General features: G+C 31.2%; 1 protein-coding gene and 1 pseudogene across 2 annotated transcripts; both read left to right on the plus strand.

The window, feature by feature from the left end:
- The first annotated feature begins 6,842 nt into the window (after positions 1-6,842).
- LOC145200441 (uncharacterized) lies at positions 6,843-15,096 on the plus strand. Its single transcript, XM_090081660.1, has 5 exons — positions 6,843-7,086; positions 7,573-8,162; positions 11,805-12,527; positions 13,518-13,733; positions 14,568-15,096. The coding sequence occupies exons 2-4, from the start codon at positions 7,589-7,591 to the stop codon at positions 13,727-13,729; spliced, it is 1,509 nt and encodes a 502-aa protein (XP_089937786.1). The 5' UTR covers positions 6,843-7,086; positions 7,573-7,588; the 3' UTR covers positions 13,730-13,733; positions 14,568-15,096.
- Positions 15,097-18,515: 3,419 nt separating this feature from the next.
- Positions 18,516-19,987, plus strand: LOC149891242 (uncharacterized; annotated as a pseudogene). The gene is made up of 2 exons (XR_016451358.1): positions 18,516-18,585; positions 18,725-19,987. The product of XR_016451358.1 is annotated as an uncharacterized LOC149891242 (transcript).
- Positions 19,988-20,533: the final 546 nt, after the last annotated feature.

Below are 20,533 nucleotides of genomic sequence, written 5' to 3' on the forward strand. Positions count from 1 at the left end.
AAACTATACAAAAAATGATAAACTTGTTTGTACATATATCTTCTAACAACAATCACAGCATGTCATTTGACTGCCTTGGGTAAGTCGTATCTTCTCCATTGTTTCCTAGCTGATGTTCTGCTCCTCTGTTGCTGAGTACTGAGACTGAGAGGTGTTTTGAATAGTAAACCCTTTTTTACTTTCATCATCTAGCTCTTCCTCTAAACTCGACACCTCAGTGTTTCTTTTCTCTTACGAGTCATCAATTGGAACCTGACTACCCTCGTTGATCTTACCAAATCATCGCCATATGAGGGATCTTGAGATGTTGGTGACACAAGGACTGTAGAAACCCATATCGTTATTTACGAACTTTTACGCAAATTATTAACGGAAGTTTCGTAACTGACGTAAGAAATTATTACGACTGAAATTTTTAATTAATTCCGTTAATTAGAATATGATCGTAAGTGACGAATCAAATAATGACATTTATTACGAAAAATGCAATTAATTTAATCGATTTTCGGAAGGTCAAAATTTTCCTCGTAGCGATTAAACTGACGCTACTTCGATTAATCGCAATCGCGAGTCTCTTCTCTAATTTCCAATGAAAAAAATCATTGATAATTATAGTGCTGAAACAACAAAAAGTAAGTTTATGGAAAAAACATAAAATGTCAACAGCGGTTACTAGCTGATTAGTTAATAAAGATAAAAATAAAGGAACTATTGAAACTTAGCGTTTAGGCGAACGACCGAAGAAGTACAACTTATACTGATCATAGAATACTGATCATAGATTAGATACATGAAAAGTATTTGCTAGTGCTAGAGACAAATTGGAAGTCGATATTTCAGAAAAGGTTGTACGGCGATGCTTTGTATTTTCTGAAATACCGTGCAGAATGAAAAGTATTCGAGAAGAACAGTTGGCAAACAATCAAAACAAATGTACACTATTAAAACCACGAAAAATTGTGGTGAAAAGAACTTGATGGTTTGGGGGTGCTTTTAACAACTTTCTGGAATCAAATTAATTATAAAATACATTTGGTAGGTTAAGAAATTTAGAACAATCGAAAAAATGCCATCAGTTATTGGTCTTATTTGCTTATGATAAAATACTTTTAAGAATTTCTTTAGTTTTGAAATTGAAATAATAAAAAAATTTTTCCTGCAGTAATTTTTTTTTTTTGAATATATGTATTACTGTGTCACTTCATATCTATCTTGCATAAAACAAATTCATGTGCTATATTTTAACTGAATCGATATTTCTTTTGCATTAAAATTAAATCAGTCGGTAGCGTTATAAGGTTTTAATCAATAAAACCAATACGTTAATTCAAGATACAATACCTGTAATAACCCTCTATGTAAGTATTACCAGTTGGTTTTTTTAAAAAACAAAAGCTACTAAACGAATATTGTAAGAAATGTTTATATATCAATTTTTAAAAATAAATCGAGTTTTCTGAAATTTATCACAATGGAACTATTCATAGATTGATAAATTGCACACTATATAACGGACATAGCCGCTGAGAGAAACGTCGGGGCCTGGGGAAGTTTTCTTAACGGGCCCTCATTATGATCAATCATATACCCAGGACCCCTAGAAGAGTGCTCTGGCCATTGAAAATCAAAAATGAAAATTAATTAAATCTTTTAAAAGTCAAACCTATTTAAATCTTTTCTGTACACTCTTAGGAAAGAGTGTACAAAAAATAATGGTAAACACTGTTTCATAATAGAGATTTGCGAGCCTTTTGAATCGTAAGCAAATTAAAAACTAATTCTTTAAGCAAATTAATAACTAACTTCTTCAAAACTAATTTTCATAGTCATTTTGGCTTCAATAGATGAAAGTTCTAAGTTATTTAAACGATTTTGTATCACTGCTGATCTTAATACGTTTTTTTATTCTTTCAACATTCTAAAAGGTCTTTCATCTTGGAAATTGTCACTGGAATTGTGCAAAATAGCCTTATTAGAATTATATTTGGAAACAGCACATCCAATTTGCTTTTTTAAATTTCATTTAATAACTCAACGGGCTGAAGAAAAATATTTTGTATCTTGCCATCATAAATTGATTTTAAATGTAGTATTTCATCTCTAAGATAATCATCGATATCATTTTTATACTTTTTTTGCAGGTTTTCACACTTATTTTGTGTTTCTTGATCATTTAAGTCACGGAACAACCATAATACATTGAATAAAGAATCTATTTCTTTTACTGCATTAAATCTTCTTGTCATATTTCAAATGATGCTATTCATGAAAACATTGAAAATATTAATTCTTAATTCTTCCGTCGGCCTCCTTTTTAACTCGTGTACTGTTTTTTCCTTTTTAGTATACTTTTTTCCTAAAAACTCTGTGTTTATCTGTAAAGATGTGCCCAACAATCTACATTCATTTAAAATAATATCCCAACTATCTCTTATTGTATTTAATTCAACAAGAAGACTTAACAAATTGGTTATTTCTACATCAATTGTTGAATTGCGAGCTTGTAAAACAATACTCCTGAAGAATCTTCCAGTTTGTGGTTGGTTGCGTGTAGCTTTGTCATTTGTTAAAAGAAAGGCAAACGCGTTAACGAAAACATGGGATGAGAAAATACAATGCGATTTTGTTGAAAAAATGGTGAACAATATGGTAAAAAGAACATGTAACGACGATCCTGCCAAACGTGTTTGGAATGTTTATGGCAGCGAGGCAACAGTGTGGGTGGATGCTAGTTCACCAGCGCTAGGTGTGAGTCTCGAAGTTGATGGCAATATAATTGAAGACGCTTGTTGGTTAAGAAAAGATGATCCAACACATATAAACATGTTGAAACTCTATGCAGTAATCAACGAACTAAACACGGGTCTCAATTGGAAGATGAATTTTTTGCATATTTGCGCTGATTCGAAAGAAGTATTACATTGGTTCACCGATGCACTGACTGGAAAATCCAGATTGAAGACAAAAGCTTCAAACGAAATGCTGATTAGAAGACGCCTTCAGACCATTGCGAATATTGTGGACGAATACAAACTTAGACTGGATATCAAACTTGTACCCTCGGAGTCTAACTTTGCCGATGTACTCGAGTGCCTAAAAGTTGGTTGAAAATGATCGATAAGCCCACTGAACTTGCTGCAGGTGGAACGATTAGTGCTTCTCTATCTCCCAAAGTAATAAACCATATTCATAAGTCCACAGGACATTATCGTGTGAAGAGAACATTGTATTTTGTTCGTAGGATTCACCCATCAGTAAGCAGGGAAGAAGTGAGACAAGTGGTTGAAAAATCTGTAGCCTGCCAATCAATTGATCCAAGTCCGATAAAGTGGCCGAGAAGGAAGATCGAAGTAAAAGGGACGTGGCAACGGCTTGGTATGGATATCACTCATTATGAGGGGCAACACTTTTCTACCCTGATTGACTGTGGGCCTTCACGATATGCAATATTGCGCCATCTTAAAGAACAAATTAGTGCATGGGTTATTCAGGAATTAAACACAATCTTTCTCGAACGAGGCGCTCCAAACAAAATTCTAACGGATAGTGATACAGCATTTCGAAGCACATTGTTTTCACAATTTATGAACAAATGGAATGTTAAAATTCGCTTAAGGTGCGCTTAAGTACCTTCAGGAAATGGAATTGCAGAACGATGCCATCAAACAGTAGAAGGAACGGCGAAGAGAGTTCCGTGCAGCATACCCGAGGCAGTTTATTGGTATAACGTCAGTCCAAAAGATTATTGTAAGTCTTCTACAGCACCCGCAAATAAATTATACCTATACAAAATTAGAGGAACTGACGACGATAAAAACGCACTTGATCCTTACAAGAAGATTACCAACAAGTTTAAACTTGGCAATAAAGTATGGGTAAAGCCCCCGGATAACAGATGCGACTCTCAATACAAGGTTGGAAAAATTACAGGAATCATTTCGGAACAAACGGTAGAAGTGAACAAAGTGTGCCGACACATACGCGACCTAAGACACGTCAGAGTTGATAACAAATCGAATGAGGATCTAGAAGATGATGAAGAACTGTGCGTTGTGTTGCCTGAAGACGAGACAAACCAGACACCAATGTTGCGAAGAAGCACCCGAAAAAGGATGGTACCTGAGTGATATAGTCCATGAGGTGAAGTGATCGTTATGACCAAGGGAGAGTGTAATTATAGCGCTACTTGTGAATAATTATGTGCGTAAAAGATATGCCATTATAGTGTTACTTGTGAATAATTGTATGTGTGAAAAGATATGTGTGAATGCCAAGGGAATTAATTTGTATATAAATTGTGTTGAATTTTACAAAGATATTTTGGCGTTTACGCATAACTATAAACGATCTTTTTTATGCAAAACTATAGAATGTTATACCGTTGTAGCGTTTCAAGAATTAAATTTTCAATATCTTCTCCAGTCTTCTTATTGCAGTCGAAAAATGCAAGAAATCTTTCCATAATTTCAAACTTCCTGGACTTAATAGTTACGTACCGTAAAATGAATGAAGTTTGTTCTATATGTGCAGAATCGAGTGTTGTGCCAACAATAACGGAATACATGTTTTTTTTTTTATAAGCATATGAAATTTTTGAAACAGGCTCGGGTATGCTTAATCAAAAAGTTAAAAGAGGCTCAAAAATATGCTTAAGCTTAAGCATATTTCTAATATAATATGCTTATTTCAATACTTTTTTAAAGTGTGCGCGTTACTAAAGGTTAATGGTTATAATAAAAATAAAAAATTGACTTATGCTCTGTATTTGCTTTGGTTTTAATGTAGCTGAATTAATGTTATAGTATAATAATAAAAAATAAAACATATATACTATATACAAATGTTATCAATGAAATCAAAGATAGAACTTAGAAATAAAATAAACATTTTAAATATGGTGTTAATTAAACTACACATTAAAAGTGAGAGAGAGAGAAAAAAAAGAGAAAAATAAAACACTTCAGAGCGACTCTTAAACTTTATGTTTTTATGTTTAAGTATTGAGGTTTAGGTTTTGCAACACAATGACTTCATTACTTCATAAAGTCGTTGCATAGCAAAACATAAACTTTTATTTTTTTTGTTTTTGTTGGTTTAAATTTCGAAATATATATATTTAAAGTTTTTAATGAAATAAAATTTAAATTTTTAAAATAGTTTATCGAGGCTCAGGAATATGCTTACATATGCTTATTTTTTTTCCAAATCTGAGCCTCTATATGCTTATAAGCGTTATGCTTATAAAAGAAAAAACATGTAATTTTTCACAATCTCTCTTTCCTTTAAAATACAAGTTCTCATGTCATCAGCACAGCATGATATGAATTCATTTTGAATGTCTGCCAATAAGTAATGTACTTGCTATCTCTCCTTTTCTTTTTTTGTATCTACTTTACGTTTTTTTAATGTTCTTCTAAAAGGGAATTGTAATGACTTAAAAGTTCTAATAATCCTAGAAAATTTCCGCTGTTTAAATCTACAATCAAATGAGTAACACCCCTAAAGGCCAATCCACGCTCTGCAAGAAGCAAAATTACATCTGATAATTGATTTAATAAATCTTTCCATTTCGTTTCTTATTTTGTATCTGTTTTACTGTACGGCAATCAACTGTGGCATGTAACATATTTTTCTAAATTTCGCCACTGGATATAGCAAGATTTATGATTGCTAGATTTTTCATAGTCAGGTATTCTATCATAACTGCCTGCCAACCATATTCTTTCGTGAGCAAAAACTGATCTTTGCTCACGAAATTTATAAAATAAACGACAAGGAAAACAAAAAAGAGCATTTTTAGAATTAATGAGAAATCAAGTCATGCAATCATAGGGAACTGTTAACGTTTTAAAAAGAAAGTTAACAAAAGAAAAGTTAACGACATCGATGGAAAAAATTCGAATTTTATTTTCGATTGAAATTCGATTGAAAAAATTCGAGCTTCAATTTTACAAATGAAAAATAGAAAGATTAAAAAGAAGCATATTATGTTAGAAACTCATGTATGTTTTAAGATTTTTTGAAAGCGATAAGATTTAATAAGTGATAAATAAGTTAGATTTCATTAAAAAAGAATTATTTGTACACACACGGGGCCCTGGGAATCTTCCCCGTCCAACCCCACCTCTCGGCGGCCATGATAACGAATATTTTAAAGATATAGAAATAAAATTTTTTGATATAATGCAGTGTTGCACAGGAAAGATAATGACCTCATTGTTCAGAAGAAACAAACATCTCAAAATGACTATTTTTGAATGGTTGCACTGTTGTTTTGGGGCAAAGATTTACTTCATAGCAAATACATTTATTATTAGATGTCTGATATAGCTATGTTAGCATTGAGATATTTTTTTATACTGACATTTCCTTGACTTTGCAGTAAAATGTTTGTTTCTGTTACTGAAATTGATCAAAATACACTCAATCTTTTTTTTTAATTTTGTGTTTATATAATAAACATGCAATTTTAAACTTAAAATAGATACTGACCAAATAATCGATTATTTGGTCAGTATCTATTTTAGATTTAAGTCACTCTTAATTGCAACTTAAATCTCTGTTTATTTGTTTTCTTTTCTCCTTTCAATCTAGCCTGGTAAAGTTTATTCTCTCTTTTTTTTAAAAAAAAACCTTGGATATGAAGTAACTATCTTAATGTCTCAGAAAAGTTTTTTTTTTATAGAAACGTACCCAAGTTTTGTAAAATTAGTATGGAAACAGAGACGTTTGGAAACAAGTCTAACTCCAAAGTCTTTTTTCATTCTCTCCTCCTTTTTCCTACTTCCCTAAACTTTCACGACGGCAGACGATTACCAAGTTTTGACTCCCTGTTTAATATTTTTCTAGGTTCGTTCAACTTTTCGCTGTGCTTATTTTCAAATTTCAGTAACTTTGCTAAGACTTCTGAAATCTTAAAATTTAGTTTTGTTAGTATTTTTAATGGTCAAACTTCAATTATCTGTATGATTAATATTAAAATAAAATAAAATCGATTTTTATCTCCGGTGGAGTTAATATTTGTGCTTATTCAAATTGCATGCGTGTTAATCCGTTCAAGCTTCGACGTTATCAGTTTTTCTAAATGTGAGTAAAACTTATGTTAACACTTCGGACTGAATTTACAAAGTGTAAAAGCTAGCATGCTTGTAAAGTATAAACCAACCTCCAAGAATATGAATTCTGAATAACTTAAAAATAAAAATTGACTCCAAAATACTTTCCACTCAATTTAAAAGTTGGTTTGTGTACCTGAGGAACCAATAGTTTTGTTTAAAAAATGACTCCAGCCATAATTATCTATATTTAAAGGATAATTAACGAAAGTAGTAAATCAAAGTGGTATTTGAACTAAGAAAATTTTAATGACGCCTAGTTTTGAATGTTTTTTAATGTTTCATACTTTAATTTTTTCTGACCTTTAATGTTAAATGTCATATATCCATAATCAATAAAAAGTAAAAACAAGCTATAAATACTACTAATCTACAGTGATACTTTCATTTATAACTACAGGTCTACTGGCTGTCATAGTGGTGTGAATCATATATATAGAATATGTATTTTGTTTAGAACTCTAATTGATAAAATGAGTGAACTTACCCATGCTGCTATTCAAAAGTTAAAGGTTGCTGAACTTAAAGTCGAGTTAACTAAAAGAGGGCTTGATGTAAAAGGTAAAAAAGATGATTTAGTGCAGAGACTCCTAGAAAGTATTAAAGAGGTTAATCAAGACCAAGAAGAAATAAGTAATGATTCAGTGGATCATGATATGGAAGAAACAGAAAATCATGAAAAGTTATTTGAAGAAAATCCTGTTGAAGAAAAATTAATTTTAGAACAAAATATGGCAGAAGAAAGTATTATTACAGAAAAAAATTTAAATGTTGAAGAAAATACAACTGTACTAAATGAAGCTAAAGAAAGCATAGTTAATGAGAATGAAAATATAACTGAAACTGCATATATAATTGACACAAGGGAAGATAAAACTGAGGAAGAAAATATTGAAGAAAATATTGAAGAAAATAAGTTTGAAAACAGTGAAAAAAATGAGAATAGTACCATAGAGGATAGTGTAGTTTCCACAAATGATACTGATGAATTGGCAGAATTTACCAAAGTAAATAGTTCACATGAGGAGTCAATGGAAGAATTGCCAGGTTTGTATTGAATTCATACAGTTTCTTTTAAACTTTGGGTGTATTTAGCTTATAGCTATATTAATGGTGAAATATCATTTTTACTTAAAGACATTTTTTTTGTGTGTGTAAAAAGAAAAACCAAAAATTATAAGCATGTGCCTATAAAAACTGATTTTTTAAACTTGAAACTTTCATAAAAGGCTATGATGAAAAATACAAAATATATTAATAAGTATTGTTAATGCATGGCTTTCTTAGCAGTATTACTGTATAACTCAGTGTAGATATAAGTTTAGCTCATGTTTCACTAAAGTTGTCTTTATAACAAGTGCATAAGTTGACTTTCTATTTAAAAATATTCATTTGAACAGATTTGTGTTTTTGTTTTTAATCTTTTTTAGATTTAAAAATGAAAAACTAAAAAAGTTTAGAAACTTTATATTACTATTTTGTTTTTAAAGCTGTTAAATTTGCTTTCCTTTAGAATAATCATGTTTCCATTTGTCTGTCACCTATTACATTCATTTTAGTAGGTGATACACAAATGGAGACATTTATTCACAATACAAATACTTTTATTTAAAACTGAGCCTAAGTATACACAGTAGCACTCAAAAGTATGTTGACAATCACTCTTGAATAACTTTGTAACAAATCAAAACTAAATTCTTGAAATTTTCACCAATTTTTTTGTTGTACTAAGCCACTTTAATTAATATGAGATGTTAAATTACACACATTTTTTCTTACATTATGGGAAAACTCTAAGTTCAAAAGTATGTTGATCGCAAAGGTTTAATCAATATGACAACAACAAAAAATACAATTATTTTTAATGATTTGATTGAAAAAAATCCTTAATGACTTGTTAGATATGTCCCAGTATTATAACATCCCCAAATCATTATGTTTCCTCCACCATGCTTACTAGTAGAAAAGTGATGCTTTGAATCAAAATTAGTGCTATTAGGATATTAAGTTATGTACTTAATTCCATCAGAACCAAACATCATAAACTTAGATTGAGTCCATCAGAACACTTTTAACTATTAATGTGATTTTCATAAAAAGTGCTTTCTTGCAAACTCCACTCTTGCTTTTCGATTCTAAACTGATATCAATGGTTTCTTTGCCAGGTATCTTACATGTAGATTTGGTACATTCATATTATGTTTTGCAGTTAAAATACTACAGTTTACATCATAGTTTGTTTTTTTAATTCAGCATTTAAGGAGACTGCATTCAGTCTTGATCAGCTTTTGATAAATAAATTAGCAATTTTTCTTCTCTTTCTCTAGTTATTTTTGGTTGGCCAGATTTCTTTACTCTGTGAACAAATCTGGTAGAAATAAAAGGTTTCAACACAAAAAAATTCTTCCTTTTTTTTTAGACTAAATTTATTTTTTCCAACCTATTCTTGTTTGAAGTTCTTATGTTAACTATCAATTGTCTAACAAGCAATGTCAAGATTTTTGGCTAGCCATATTCAAATAATTGCAGATTCTTACATACTTAATTTTGTCAAAGGAATTTATGCTTTAACAACTTGTTGATAAAAAGCCAAAACTTTTTTAATTTTACACCTCATATTAATTAAAGTGATTTCATCTATTATAAATAGCATAACAAATAATTAGTGAATTTTTTAGCTTCAATTGTTGTCATTTTACTTTTGAGCACTACTCTAGATTAAATTATTGAGCTTCATTAATTTTGAGTAATATATTTTTATTCACTTTCTGTTTGTGGTTTATATTTATATTTACTAGTTAAATGCAAAAAGTAAACAGATGTGAACATATTGTAAGATGTGAAACTCTTAAGTAAAAATTCCAGAAGATAATTTAATTAAAAAAAGCCTGACATAAGAGGTATTTAATAGATAAATAAGCAACACACACAAAAGAAATGTGATAAAAGTTACAATTAAGTGATAGTTTGGTGTCCACCCATGGAAGTAAAACTTATTTAAATTTTGTGACAAAGTTTAATTTTTATTTATGTGGGTGGACACCAAACTATTAGTTAATTAAAAATTGACAAAACTTCTGTAAAATTTTTAAAACTAGAATGTTTACAAATTTAAATGTAAGCTAATAAATGAAATACATAAAATTTATGAGTGACATCAAAGTTTTTACCTATTTATAAAAAATTTTTTTTGCTTTTTCTCGTAATATGTAATTTTGTAATCCTACAGAACAAAATTTTTGTAATGCAGATGTCTAATCTTTATACCTTAGATGTTAAAAACAAAAAGCAAATATAAACAATATTTTACTAAAAACATTTTTGAAATACAAAAAATACAAAAGTATTCACTAGATTTATGTAAAACTACTAGCCATTATGACCACCATCATACAGGTTACTCTTGAAATGAGTAAACAGATTACAACCACTTTTCTCACCTACTTACTTCAATATCTTTGTCCAAGTATTCTTAAATTTACAAATTGTCATTTCTTGTTCAAATGTAAATGCTTCCTCTTGTGCAAAGCCCTGAAACATTCTTTTGGTCTTGGTTAGGTAAAGATGGTACATTTCTTTCTTTGGTCAATTTTTTGTTCATCTAGATAATCACACTCAATTCATGTATAATGCAAGTTAGCCATATCTGGTCGGAAGACAGTGTGTGCTTGTTTCAGTTTGTTTATAAATGGAACTAGATGCTTCTTGACACAATCTTTGAGGTAAACTTTCTTGTTTATTGTTCTGGACATGATGTAAGACTCAGAAACTTTACCACTCTGTGTCTGCCACACCAAATGTTTAACATAGAACTTCAACTTTCTCTTTATTTCAGCTTTGAGACCTTACAGTCACAATCAGTATTGTAGTATTCATTCCTGGTACCTAAGATTAATTGATAATTTTAGAGGTACAGTTGGAAAGTCCATAATAAGAACTTTTTGCAATCAGATGCAAGATAATTATTCTTTTTTATCTTTCACATAGTTTGTTGTGGGGCTCTTCATAAATTTCACTTTCAATATCTTCTTTGCATTCACCAAATCGGTTTTCAAAGTTTTGAATTTACAGGTTGTTAAACATTCACTTGTGTTTGACTTGCAAATATAATATTTCTTAATATTCATTGCTTTTGTTAATTATTTAAGACAGTTGGGGTAAAAAAATTTTAAAGTTTTGAATTTACACGTTGTTTTGCTTTTTTTTGGTTTTTTACTTAAGCGTATGAGATTGTTGAAATAGGCTTCATAAGGTTATGCAAAATCAAAAATCCCAGTAATAAGTTAATTGTACTCAAAAACATGCTTAGGATAAAAAGGCTTAAAATATGATTTCATATATTTTTTAACAAAATAAGTGCCTATATTTGTTTACAAAATTTATGCTAATAAAAAAAAAAAAGCCTCTTACGACACCTCCATGAATTAAAAAAAGGCATACAAACCTATGAAGATCATCTCTTCCTTTACATGACTAGGTTTTGGGTTTACCACCTAAATACTGATTTGGGATGTTTTTATGCTATTATTTCAATCTAGCTTTTCTACAAAAATTATGTCTGAAAAGAATCTCAAGAATTAAAACAATATTTTACATAGTATCTGGATGTTACTTGAGCATTGTGATCTTTTTATACATAGAATATTTAAATGGTATTGCTTATTGATTTCAGTTTAACTTATTGTTTAGAAAGAGAAACTGAAGAGGGGGGAGCCAGTGAAGATGTGGACAAAAAATCTGTGGAGCTAACAACAAAACATGAACAAAAGGAAGAGAAATGTTTATATGATGATCAAGATTCGGAAGATGAAGAAATCGATTATGTTTGTCCTCCAGAGTTTGATGAAAGAGAGGAGATGAGAAAAATGTTTTGTGGTGGGCTTGATAAAGCTACTACAGATGAGCAATTCAAAGAGTTGTTTTCAAAGTTTGGAGAAATTACAGACTTTATTATTATTCGCAAAGAAAATTCAAAAAGTGATAGGTTGTTTGGTTTTGTTACTTTTGCAAAATGTGATGACTTAGAACAATGCTTGCTAAGTCGTCCACACAAGTTTCTTGACAAAGAACTAGATGTAAAGAGAGCAGTACCTCGTGGTCAAGATGACTCCACTGGACACTTCAAAGTAAAAAAACTTCATGTCGCAAATATCCCAGAAGATTTTAAGGCTAAGGAACTAAAAACCTATTTAAAATCACGTCATCCAAGTAAGTTTGGAAAAATCGAAGAAATAAATTTTCTTAAGACTAAAGATGAGGAAGGAAATTTAACAGATAAAAATCGTGGTTTTGGTTTTATTACTGTTTCAAATGAAGATTATGCAGACAGAATTGCTATTGCTGAATCAAAGTTTACCTTATCTGGGCACTCTATGAGAATTAGCAAAGCAAAACCAAGAGTGAATGAAGCTGGTAATTAATAGCTTTTCTAGCCTCTTGATTTTTACTAAGTTATTTTTTATCCAAAACTATTTACTTTATTAAAGTACTCAGGTTTTCTATTATACTGTCTTCAAAATTCTCTTCAATAATATTTTATTGATCTTTTTAAAAATTTGTGTATAATTCACTTGATTATTCTCCAAAAGTTACATTTTGAATGAGGTTTCTATTTACAAAACAAGATTTTATTTTTGAAAATAAACCTGTTTTTACAATTATGTATTTCAACTTATAATCCATCTGTTTAAAACTGTCAATTCAATGTTTAATAATTATTTTTAAGTGATGCAGAAGAATACCTACTAGTTTTTCATTTTTATGTATAAGTAATAAACTCACAATTTAATAGATATCATAAACAAATAGATTTTAGAGCATGACTTTTAGCACTAATATATATTTTTTATACCCCTTTTTTTATTTGATACATCCTACACCTGATTTCTATGTCTATATATGATTCTAACCACATTTGTTTATCACAAATTTGTTTTGAAAAATAGGTGCAAATAAACTACCATTAAGTAAAAGTTTGTTATCTAATAATGATTACATTTAGAATTATGTACAGTAGTAATATCTTATCTAATTAATTGAAGATAATATCTTAACTAGTTAATTGGAGATAATACCTTATCTAACTAATTGGAGATATTATTTTATCTAATTAATTGAAGATATCTTAACTAGTTAAAAATGTTAATGATGGCATTAGTATCAAACAATGACAGTGGGTAAGTATCAGTCAGTTTGCAACAATTTGTATAAAAGTATACTAATGCATATAAGGTGGAGACAGTTGACAATCTGATTCTCAAGCTCATATTGCTTTGGTTCTGAATTTTTCAAATGACCTGTTGTTGTTTTTTAATAATCCCTGATATAAGTAGACATTGATTTTTTATTTTGTAACAGAAAGTTGTCTGATAAAAGTTTAAATTTGTTTGTAAAATATCTAAGGTGCAATGAGAGGAGCCTATCGCAAACCAGGTTACAATCAAGGTTGGGATGATTGGAGTGGGTATGGAGGTTATGGTTACAACCAAGGTTATGGGGGTTATGGTTATGGACAAGGTTATGGAGCTTATGATTACTATGGTAGTGGGTATGGCAGTTACGGTTATAGTCCACAACGAACTGCACGAGGTGGAAATCGGTTTAATCCATATTAAAATGGTGAGTTTTAGTTTTAAGATTCTGCGGTTAAATCATCTTTCATTTTAGTCATCTTTCATTTCAATAACCTTGTTTTATTTTGTTTTTGTTTTTGTTTTTTGGTACTATAAATGTAGTAGTCTTAGAATCAAAGGGAATGAATACTATAAGATTTTTACGTTTTTATCTCCTCCTAAGTGTTCGCTTTTTTTTGTTATATTAGATATATTTTGTAAATTTCAGTTTTAGGACCGTAAGTATGTTATTTTGTTTACTGCTTTTAATTCGCTTTCGAATAAATTTCTTTTCTCAAATTACTTTTTTTCTACTACTTGGGTTTTTTGAGTGATTTTTGTTGGTGCTCGTGATTTCTTAAACTTTGATGATTTATAGCACACTAATACATTTTAATTAAATTAAACTGGGGCTTCCTGCCTTTGCACTTGTAATTAAGTGCCATGGATATTCGCAGTAATTTTTGCGACGTTTGTTCGTTAATGACTCGCCATTGGAATTGTGAAATACCACTTGTTAAAGTTTGTGAGTATCGACCCTTCAGCCTTCGTCAGCCAGCATTACGACGTGCATTTATTTAGAGATTTATTTTGTAAAAGTGAGGATCAATTTTGCAATTTAAAGGGATATTAACGGAGCTCTCTTTTTTTTTTCTCTTTTTTTCTTTTTCCACCTCTCAAAATCGCTTAGTATTCAAGATTAGGCTATTTAAATGAGTTGGTTTTTTCTTTTGTAAATTGATCCCGACACTTATATATTTTGAGACTATTTTGTTTAAAGTATAAGAGGTTATATATTTTATGGTGTTAATATTTACTTCTTTTTCAATCCATTATCCAGGCAGTGGCAAAATCTTTCTAATCCTCGAATGTCTTCACGTACCAGCAACTTCTCAATAATCGTACTGAATGAAGTCTTGTAAATACTTGTCAGACAGAATCAACCGTGCAAAGTGTATAGTCCAAAGCCTTGACGAACTAATTATATCTCTTGCGGTTTCTTATTTTTATATACCTTCCTTTTATTAAACTGTTTGTTTTAGTTAAAAGTTTTTAGTAGGATGGTGTAGCTTCGAATGGATGCGATGTCGTATGCTGGCTGGATTTTGGCGAAACTTGGCTATTTTTAGTTTATTTAATATTTACCCTCTTGGGTGACAGATTATTTCGTTAAAAAAAAAATATAAAAATATTTTATTAACTTGATTACTCTATCAAGAACTACTCATTTTTTACATTTATTTTGCATAGTATGAAAAATATGAAACGATATTTGGAATGTAGCTTGTAATAGTAACCAGACACAATTTACATATTAACTGGAGTTGTTACCAAGGTTGGTTTAAAAAAGATACATCAAAATCTTTGGTTATAACTCTTGTTTTACCCCAATAAATGTCTAAGATTTAAATAGAAGCAATCGTGTTTTACATTAAATTTCTAACGGGTTATTCATTTAATGAAGGTTCTATGAAAACATCAACTCTAATTTAATCTTTTCCTCTGTGACTATCTTAAATTTAAAATCTCGGGACTTCTTTTATAAGTTTGAGTCCTAACAATTCAGCATACAAATATTTAAAATATGTTGTTTAGTTATAATAAGGTTGACATTTAATAACGTAGATTATAAAGTGTGAACCTTTTTACATTAACACCCTCTATTAAAAATGTAGGACTTTAGGCAGATGGTTTCTTAAGTATAAATAGGATTTGAATGGATAGATGTCCATTTTTTTCTTTGATTTAGTTCCATTACCTATAAATGGATCTAAGATTAGGGCCATCTGTATTATCTTCCATTGTCAACAGTTTTTAAGTCACTCTTTATGCATAGGTAAAATGTAAAGAGTGCATTACACATTTTCTATGGACTTTTCAATGGTGATGTTTTCACAAATAAAAGACGATGAGAAAAGAGTGTGTAACTGCCTAAAATGTATTCCTGTGTCCTATTGGTAAATTGATACTTTGCTATTTGTTTTACAAAATTTTGCGTTCCATTTTCCAGGCAAATTATTCTTTTACGTTTTGTTTTGCAATTTCACACGAAATAGCTTTGATAAACTCCATCTACTTTAAATCCAAAAGAAATTAAAACTATCAAATCTATATTCGAGTTATTTTTATCTGATGTCGGATGTTATCGACAGGTGTCTAACTAAACTGGTGGCAGTGTTTCCATATTATTTGTGCAAAAAATAGACTGGTGCGTGGGCTAAAAGACCTATCTCTGTGAAACATGTCTTGAGTGTTTCTTTTTCTGACGTCCACTCTTTTCTCATCGTCTTTTATTTGTGAAAACATCACCATTGAAAAGTCCATAGAAAATGTGTAATGCACTCTAAACATTTTACCTATGCATAAAGAGTTGAGATTCCAAATGAAAGCAACTATTTATCGATCTGTCTTTGCTGAATAGTTACTAGATCATCATTTTCACTGTTGCTCCACAATATATCGCAATTTTGTAATAATGACTTTTTGGCATCCATCACTCAGTTCTAATTTTGAATAAAATTTAATTTCCTGATCTTATACTATATTGTAGGCTCTAAATTTTCAATTCATATTTATTAAACAAATGAAATTCAACAAAACAACAACGAAAAATAACATGGAACTCTATTAACAAAGTATTGAAGCGGTTTCGAAGCGATCACTGTAAGCATCAACGCAAAAGCTCAAACGTGTTTTGAAATTTTCGATAATTGGCCGCAAGACATTTAGTGATAATTGGTCCCACTATTAGCGTAGGGGTTCAGAGTCTTCAATCTTGTGTAGGGCTTAAACCTACACATGCGTCATTTTCGACTAGTTGGTCAGAGCGGATGTTGATGAAATATCCAGTCTGTGTCACCGAAGTGCTGCTAGGTTAATGAAAGTGAACATTCAAAGAACTTTTCCTATTAACCAATTCTATTTGTCCTGTGTTTTCAGAAATGAATACTTTATCTGGTTTTGCATGATCCAACTTTTAAAGAACGTCATACAAAGCAGTCTGAGCAAATATCTTTTGTATCTTCAATAAAAACATTAGTATCTTACAGAGTTAGAACCACTAGTTATGAAGTCAAGTACCATACATGCCGCCCTAAGCTCTGGATTTAGGTTTACCTGGTATGTCAATCTTTATGATGGCATATGAGGTTTTGATTACCAAAAACTCCCTCTGCCTCTGTGTACGGTTAATGTTTGAAGCCCAATCTAATTGATTGGACTTACACTCGTTAATACCTGTATTAGTGTGTTCTGCAATGACCATATACTTAACCGTGTTAACAATGGATTAAAGCCGAGCAGCAATATTACGACGCTGCATTCCAATTTACAGAAAACTCACAACAAATTCAATCATGCATCAGAGTTACCGCAGTGGAGGAAAAGTGCGTTAAAATGCATAAATTCTTAATCCCATGCACATATTTGCACAATTTTACCTTTATTTTTGGGTAAATTTAAACTTCATTACGCTTTCTGCTGTAAAAAAAACTTTAAAAAAATCCTTTACCGCAGCTCTGTGTAAATTTGCGTAAAAGTTAAAATGCGTATTATGCATATTTATCGCATTTTACCCCAACTTTTTTACCACCGGTAAATAAGGGAATTATAACTTTTGATTAGATCTATATTTGATACAGTTGTATTCCAAGAATTAGGCATACATATAAACAATATTTCCCAATGCGTGGTTTATTACATCCTAGTCGGAGTTTCTAGAGAGCATTTTTATTTAATATATCAACAAGTTTATATCAAAGCAGCTTTAGATTTTTATTTCAAGGTTCCTTCGTTACTATAGGTGCATTAACTTTTAAAAAAAAAGGCTTTTTCAGCATGGTCGCTGCAGCCCTGAACAAATTCTATCGATAAGAAGTTGCTTGGTTTTGAAATTATTACACGCCTATTTATCATACCATCAACGTGTAATATATATGTATAATACATATGTATAATTGCCGCGTGCAAAAGGTTTTCTATTGAAAAGTGTTCAGGCTAAAAACCTATTTTGTTTGCATATTTCACTGTTAAGGACGAGTACATTAAAGTTCATTTAAGTTTTGATTTAATAGTTTCAATTCCGGATTTTCGTTTCAGCATCGTTTGGGATAAATAGTAACTAAATATATTGTTTCTAGCTTTTAAAGATTTTTATTATTTTAACTACTTTAGTGTTTAAAAAAACTATTTGTTGTTCTCAGCTACCTGTGACGGTTGCTTACACTTTTATATTTTCTCTTTTAAATTTATTGCCAATAAATATACCTATACAAAAGAACTATGTATAACAATATGTAGCGATGACGAGTATGGTAACCAGTGTTGAGTATTTTAAAAAGTATTTTAAATGAAAGTATTTAAAATACTATTTAAAATACTTTTGTATTATTTATATTTTTATTTGAAATGGTTTTATTCATTAGTATTTTCAATTTTATTTCAAATACTTTTCAAGGCTATTTTTTATTTTGTTTAAAACACAAAATACAAAATACTTTTCCACCAACAGCAAATTAATTAAAACTTGGTTTCCAAAAGTTCTTTGGCTGGATTGAGTTGCCTTGGACCACCCTTGGTAATGGTAATTTGTTATTTAATTACTATATTAGAGGGAACCAATCTACCAAAAATTCAAAATGGACTGAAATTGTAGAAAACGACTGAAATTGTAGAAAATGAAAATGCTGAGAGTGAACAAGCCGTCCCTGCCATACTTTGATGGAAAATTTTTCAAAATTATATCTAAAAGTAAAACTACAGGGGGTGTTAAAATTATTGCACAGTGTATGTTATGTGTTAGCAAAAAAATCTACAGTGGTTCACTGAAAGCAACTTCTAATTTTACTCAACATCTTCAGGTATGTATATAACTACAAAAACACTATATTATATTGCGCACTAAACAGTAAAAACGATAAACACATAAAGCAATGCTACAACATAACACAAATAAATGCAATAATCTCGGTTGATTGACTGTTGTTGTTGTTGTTGCAGAATGCTCATGGCAAAAAGCGAATCGAGGAATACAAGCAGCACAAGGTTTAAGTTGCAAAACAGCGTAAGCGCTCGGTAGCTGAGATGGAATCTGGAGTTGGAGGTGGACCTTCTGTCGAATCTGGTCCTGCTTCTAAGAAGTTGAAACAAATACATATTATGCCTCGAAATCAAACATCCATTTCACAGGATGAAATTGACAAGCTTATTGCTGACTACGTTGTGAAGGAAATGCGCCCCTTGATCACAGTGGAAAAGCCGGCGTTTAAAAATTTGATCCACGGACTCAATCGCAATGTCAGTATACCTTGTCGCAAAACATTAGGCAAGCGATTAAACGCCCGTTTGCAAAAAATGCGTGATGATAAAAGAACAGTCTTCAGTAAAGTACCATTTGTTTGTACAACAGCTGACATTTGGTCAGTGAACCAAAAGAGCTACTTAGGAATGACAGCTCACTATATTGATATTAGTACTGAATGCTCAGTATCACGCATATCTGTTGCTCTTTCCTGTCAATGTTTTTTTGGAAGTCATACTTACGACTCAGTGGCTGCAATGATCTCAAAAATTCATAATGATTATGGGTTACACGTGGAAAAAATTACAGCAACAGTAACAGATAATGCCTCTAACTTCAGCAAAGCCTTCCGAGAATATTTTGTAGATACTAGCAGTACTGCATCTGGTTCAGGGATCTCTGCAACTGCTGAAGAACAAATTCAGGAAACAGGAACTGGTGATGATGATGAAGCAGAAAATTCCGACAATGATGTTGAAAAAGCGGACATGACTGCAGTCCTAAATTTACCAGTTAGCAAAGACACGGATGATGATACTGAAGTTGTTCTGCCTCACCATGAAGCTTGCAATAGTCACTCTCTCAGCCTCACATCAACTACTGATGCAGATAAAGCATGTGATTCTGATGCTAATTTCAAACGTCTTTATCGAGCTGCATTGGCCAAGTGTACCAGCATTTGGAATTTGCTTCATAGAAGTTCCAAGGCATCGGATGCTGTGAAAAAAATTATCGCAAGGGCAATACTGATACCAGTCCCTACACGATGGAACTCCCGGCATGATGCATTGAAATGCATTCTCCAGTTGCAAGATAAGCTTGGAGAAATATGCGACGTTTTGAAGTTGCCAATGTTCAAAAAGAAGGAGTTAGAATGTCTAGAAGAGTATGTAATGATAATGGCTCCTATTGCTGTTGCCATTGACAGGTTACAAAGTGACAATGTGTACTTTGGCGATGTATTTCCGACACTGCACACTGTACAGCAGAAGTTGCAGGACCTGCAGCAGAAATCACTGAAGCATGCTAAGAAATTTGCAGAATCTATGCTTACAAGCTTGAAAACAAGACTTGAGGTTCATCTATCATTTTCTGAACATAATGCCAGCAGGATAGTTGCAGCAGTATCGCATCCCTACTTCAAAATGAGATGGGTTCCGGGTGATAAAAAAGATTTCTGTCGTGATCTCTTCGTTCGTGCAGCTAAGTCTCAGCAACAACAGTTGTTGGACAGAGCTAATACTATTTCTGACCCTGACCCACTTCCAGGTACTCAATCAGCTAGTGGCATTGGCATGAGTGATGATTTTTTCTCGTTTAGCGAAATTAACATTGCAGAACAAACAACAGTCAACAACGAATGTTTATCGTACTTAAGCGACTCTGGTACGGATTTTAAAATCTTGGCAAAATATGAAGTTATAAAACACGTATTTGTGAGGTACAATACAACCTTACCTTCATCCGCACCTGTTGAGCGGTTATTTAGCACCGCTGGACAAATTCAG

The sequence above is a fragment of the Hydra viridissima genome, unplaced genomic scaffold (assembly GCF_058129835.1).
Source record: "Hydra viridissima isolate aposymbiotic clone 2 unplaced genomic scaffold, HvirCarnegie_v1 scaffold_3, whole genome shotgun sequence".
NCBI classification, from domain to species: Eukaryota; Metazoa; Cnidaria; class Hydrozoa; order Anthoathecata; family Hydridae; genus Hydra; species Hydra viridissima.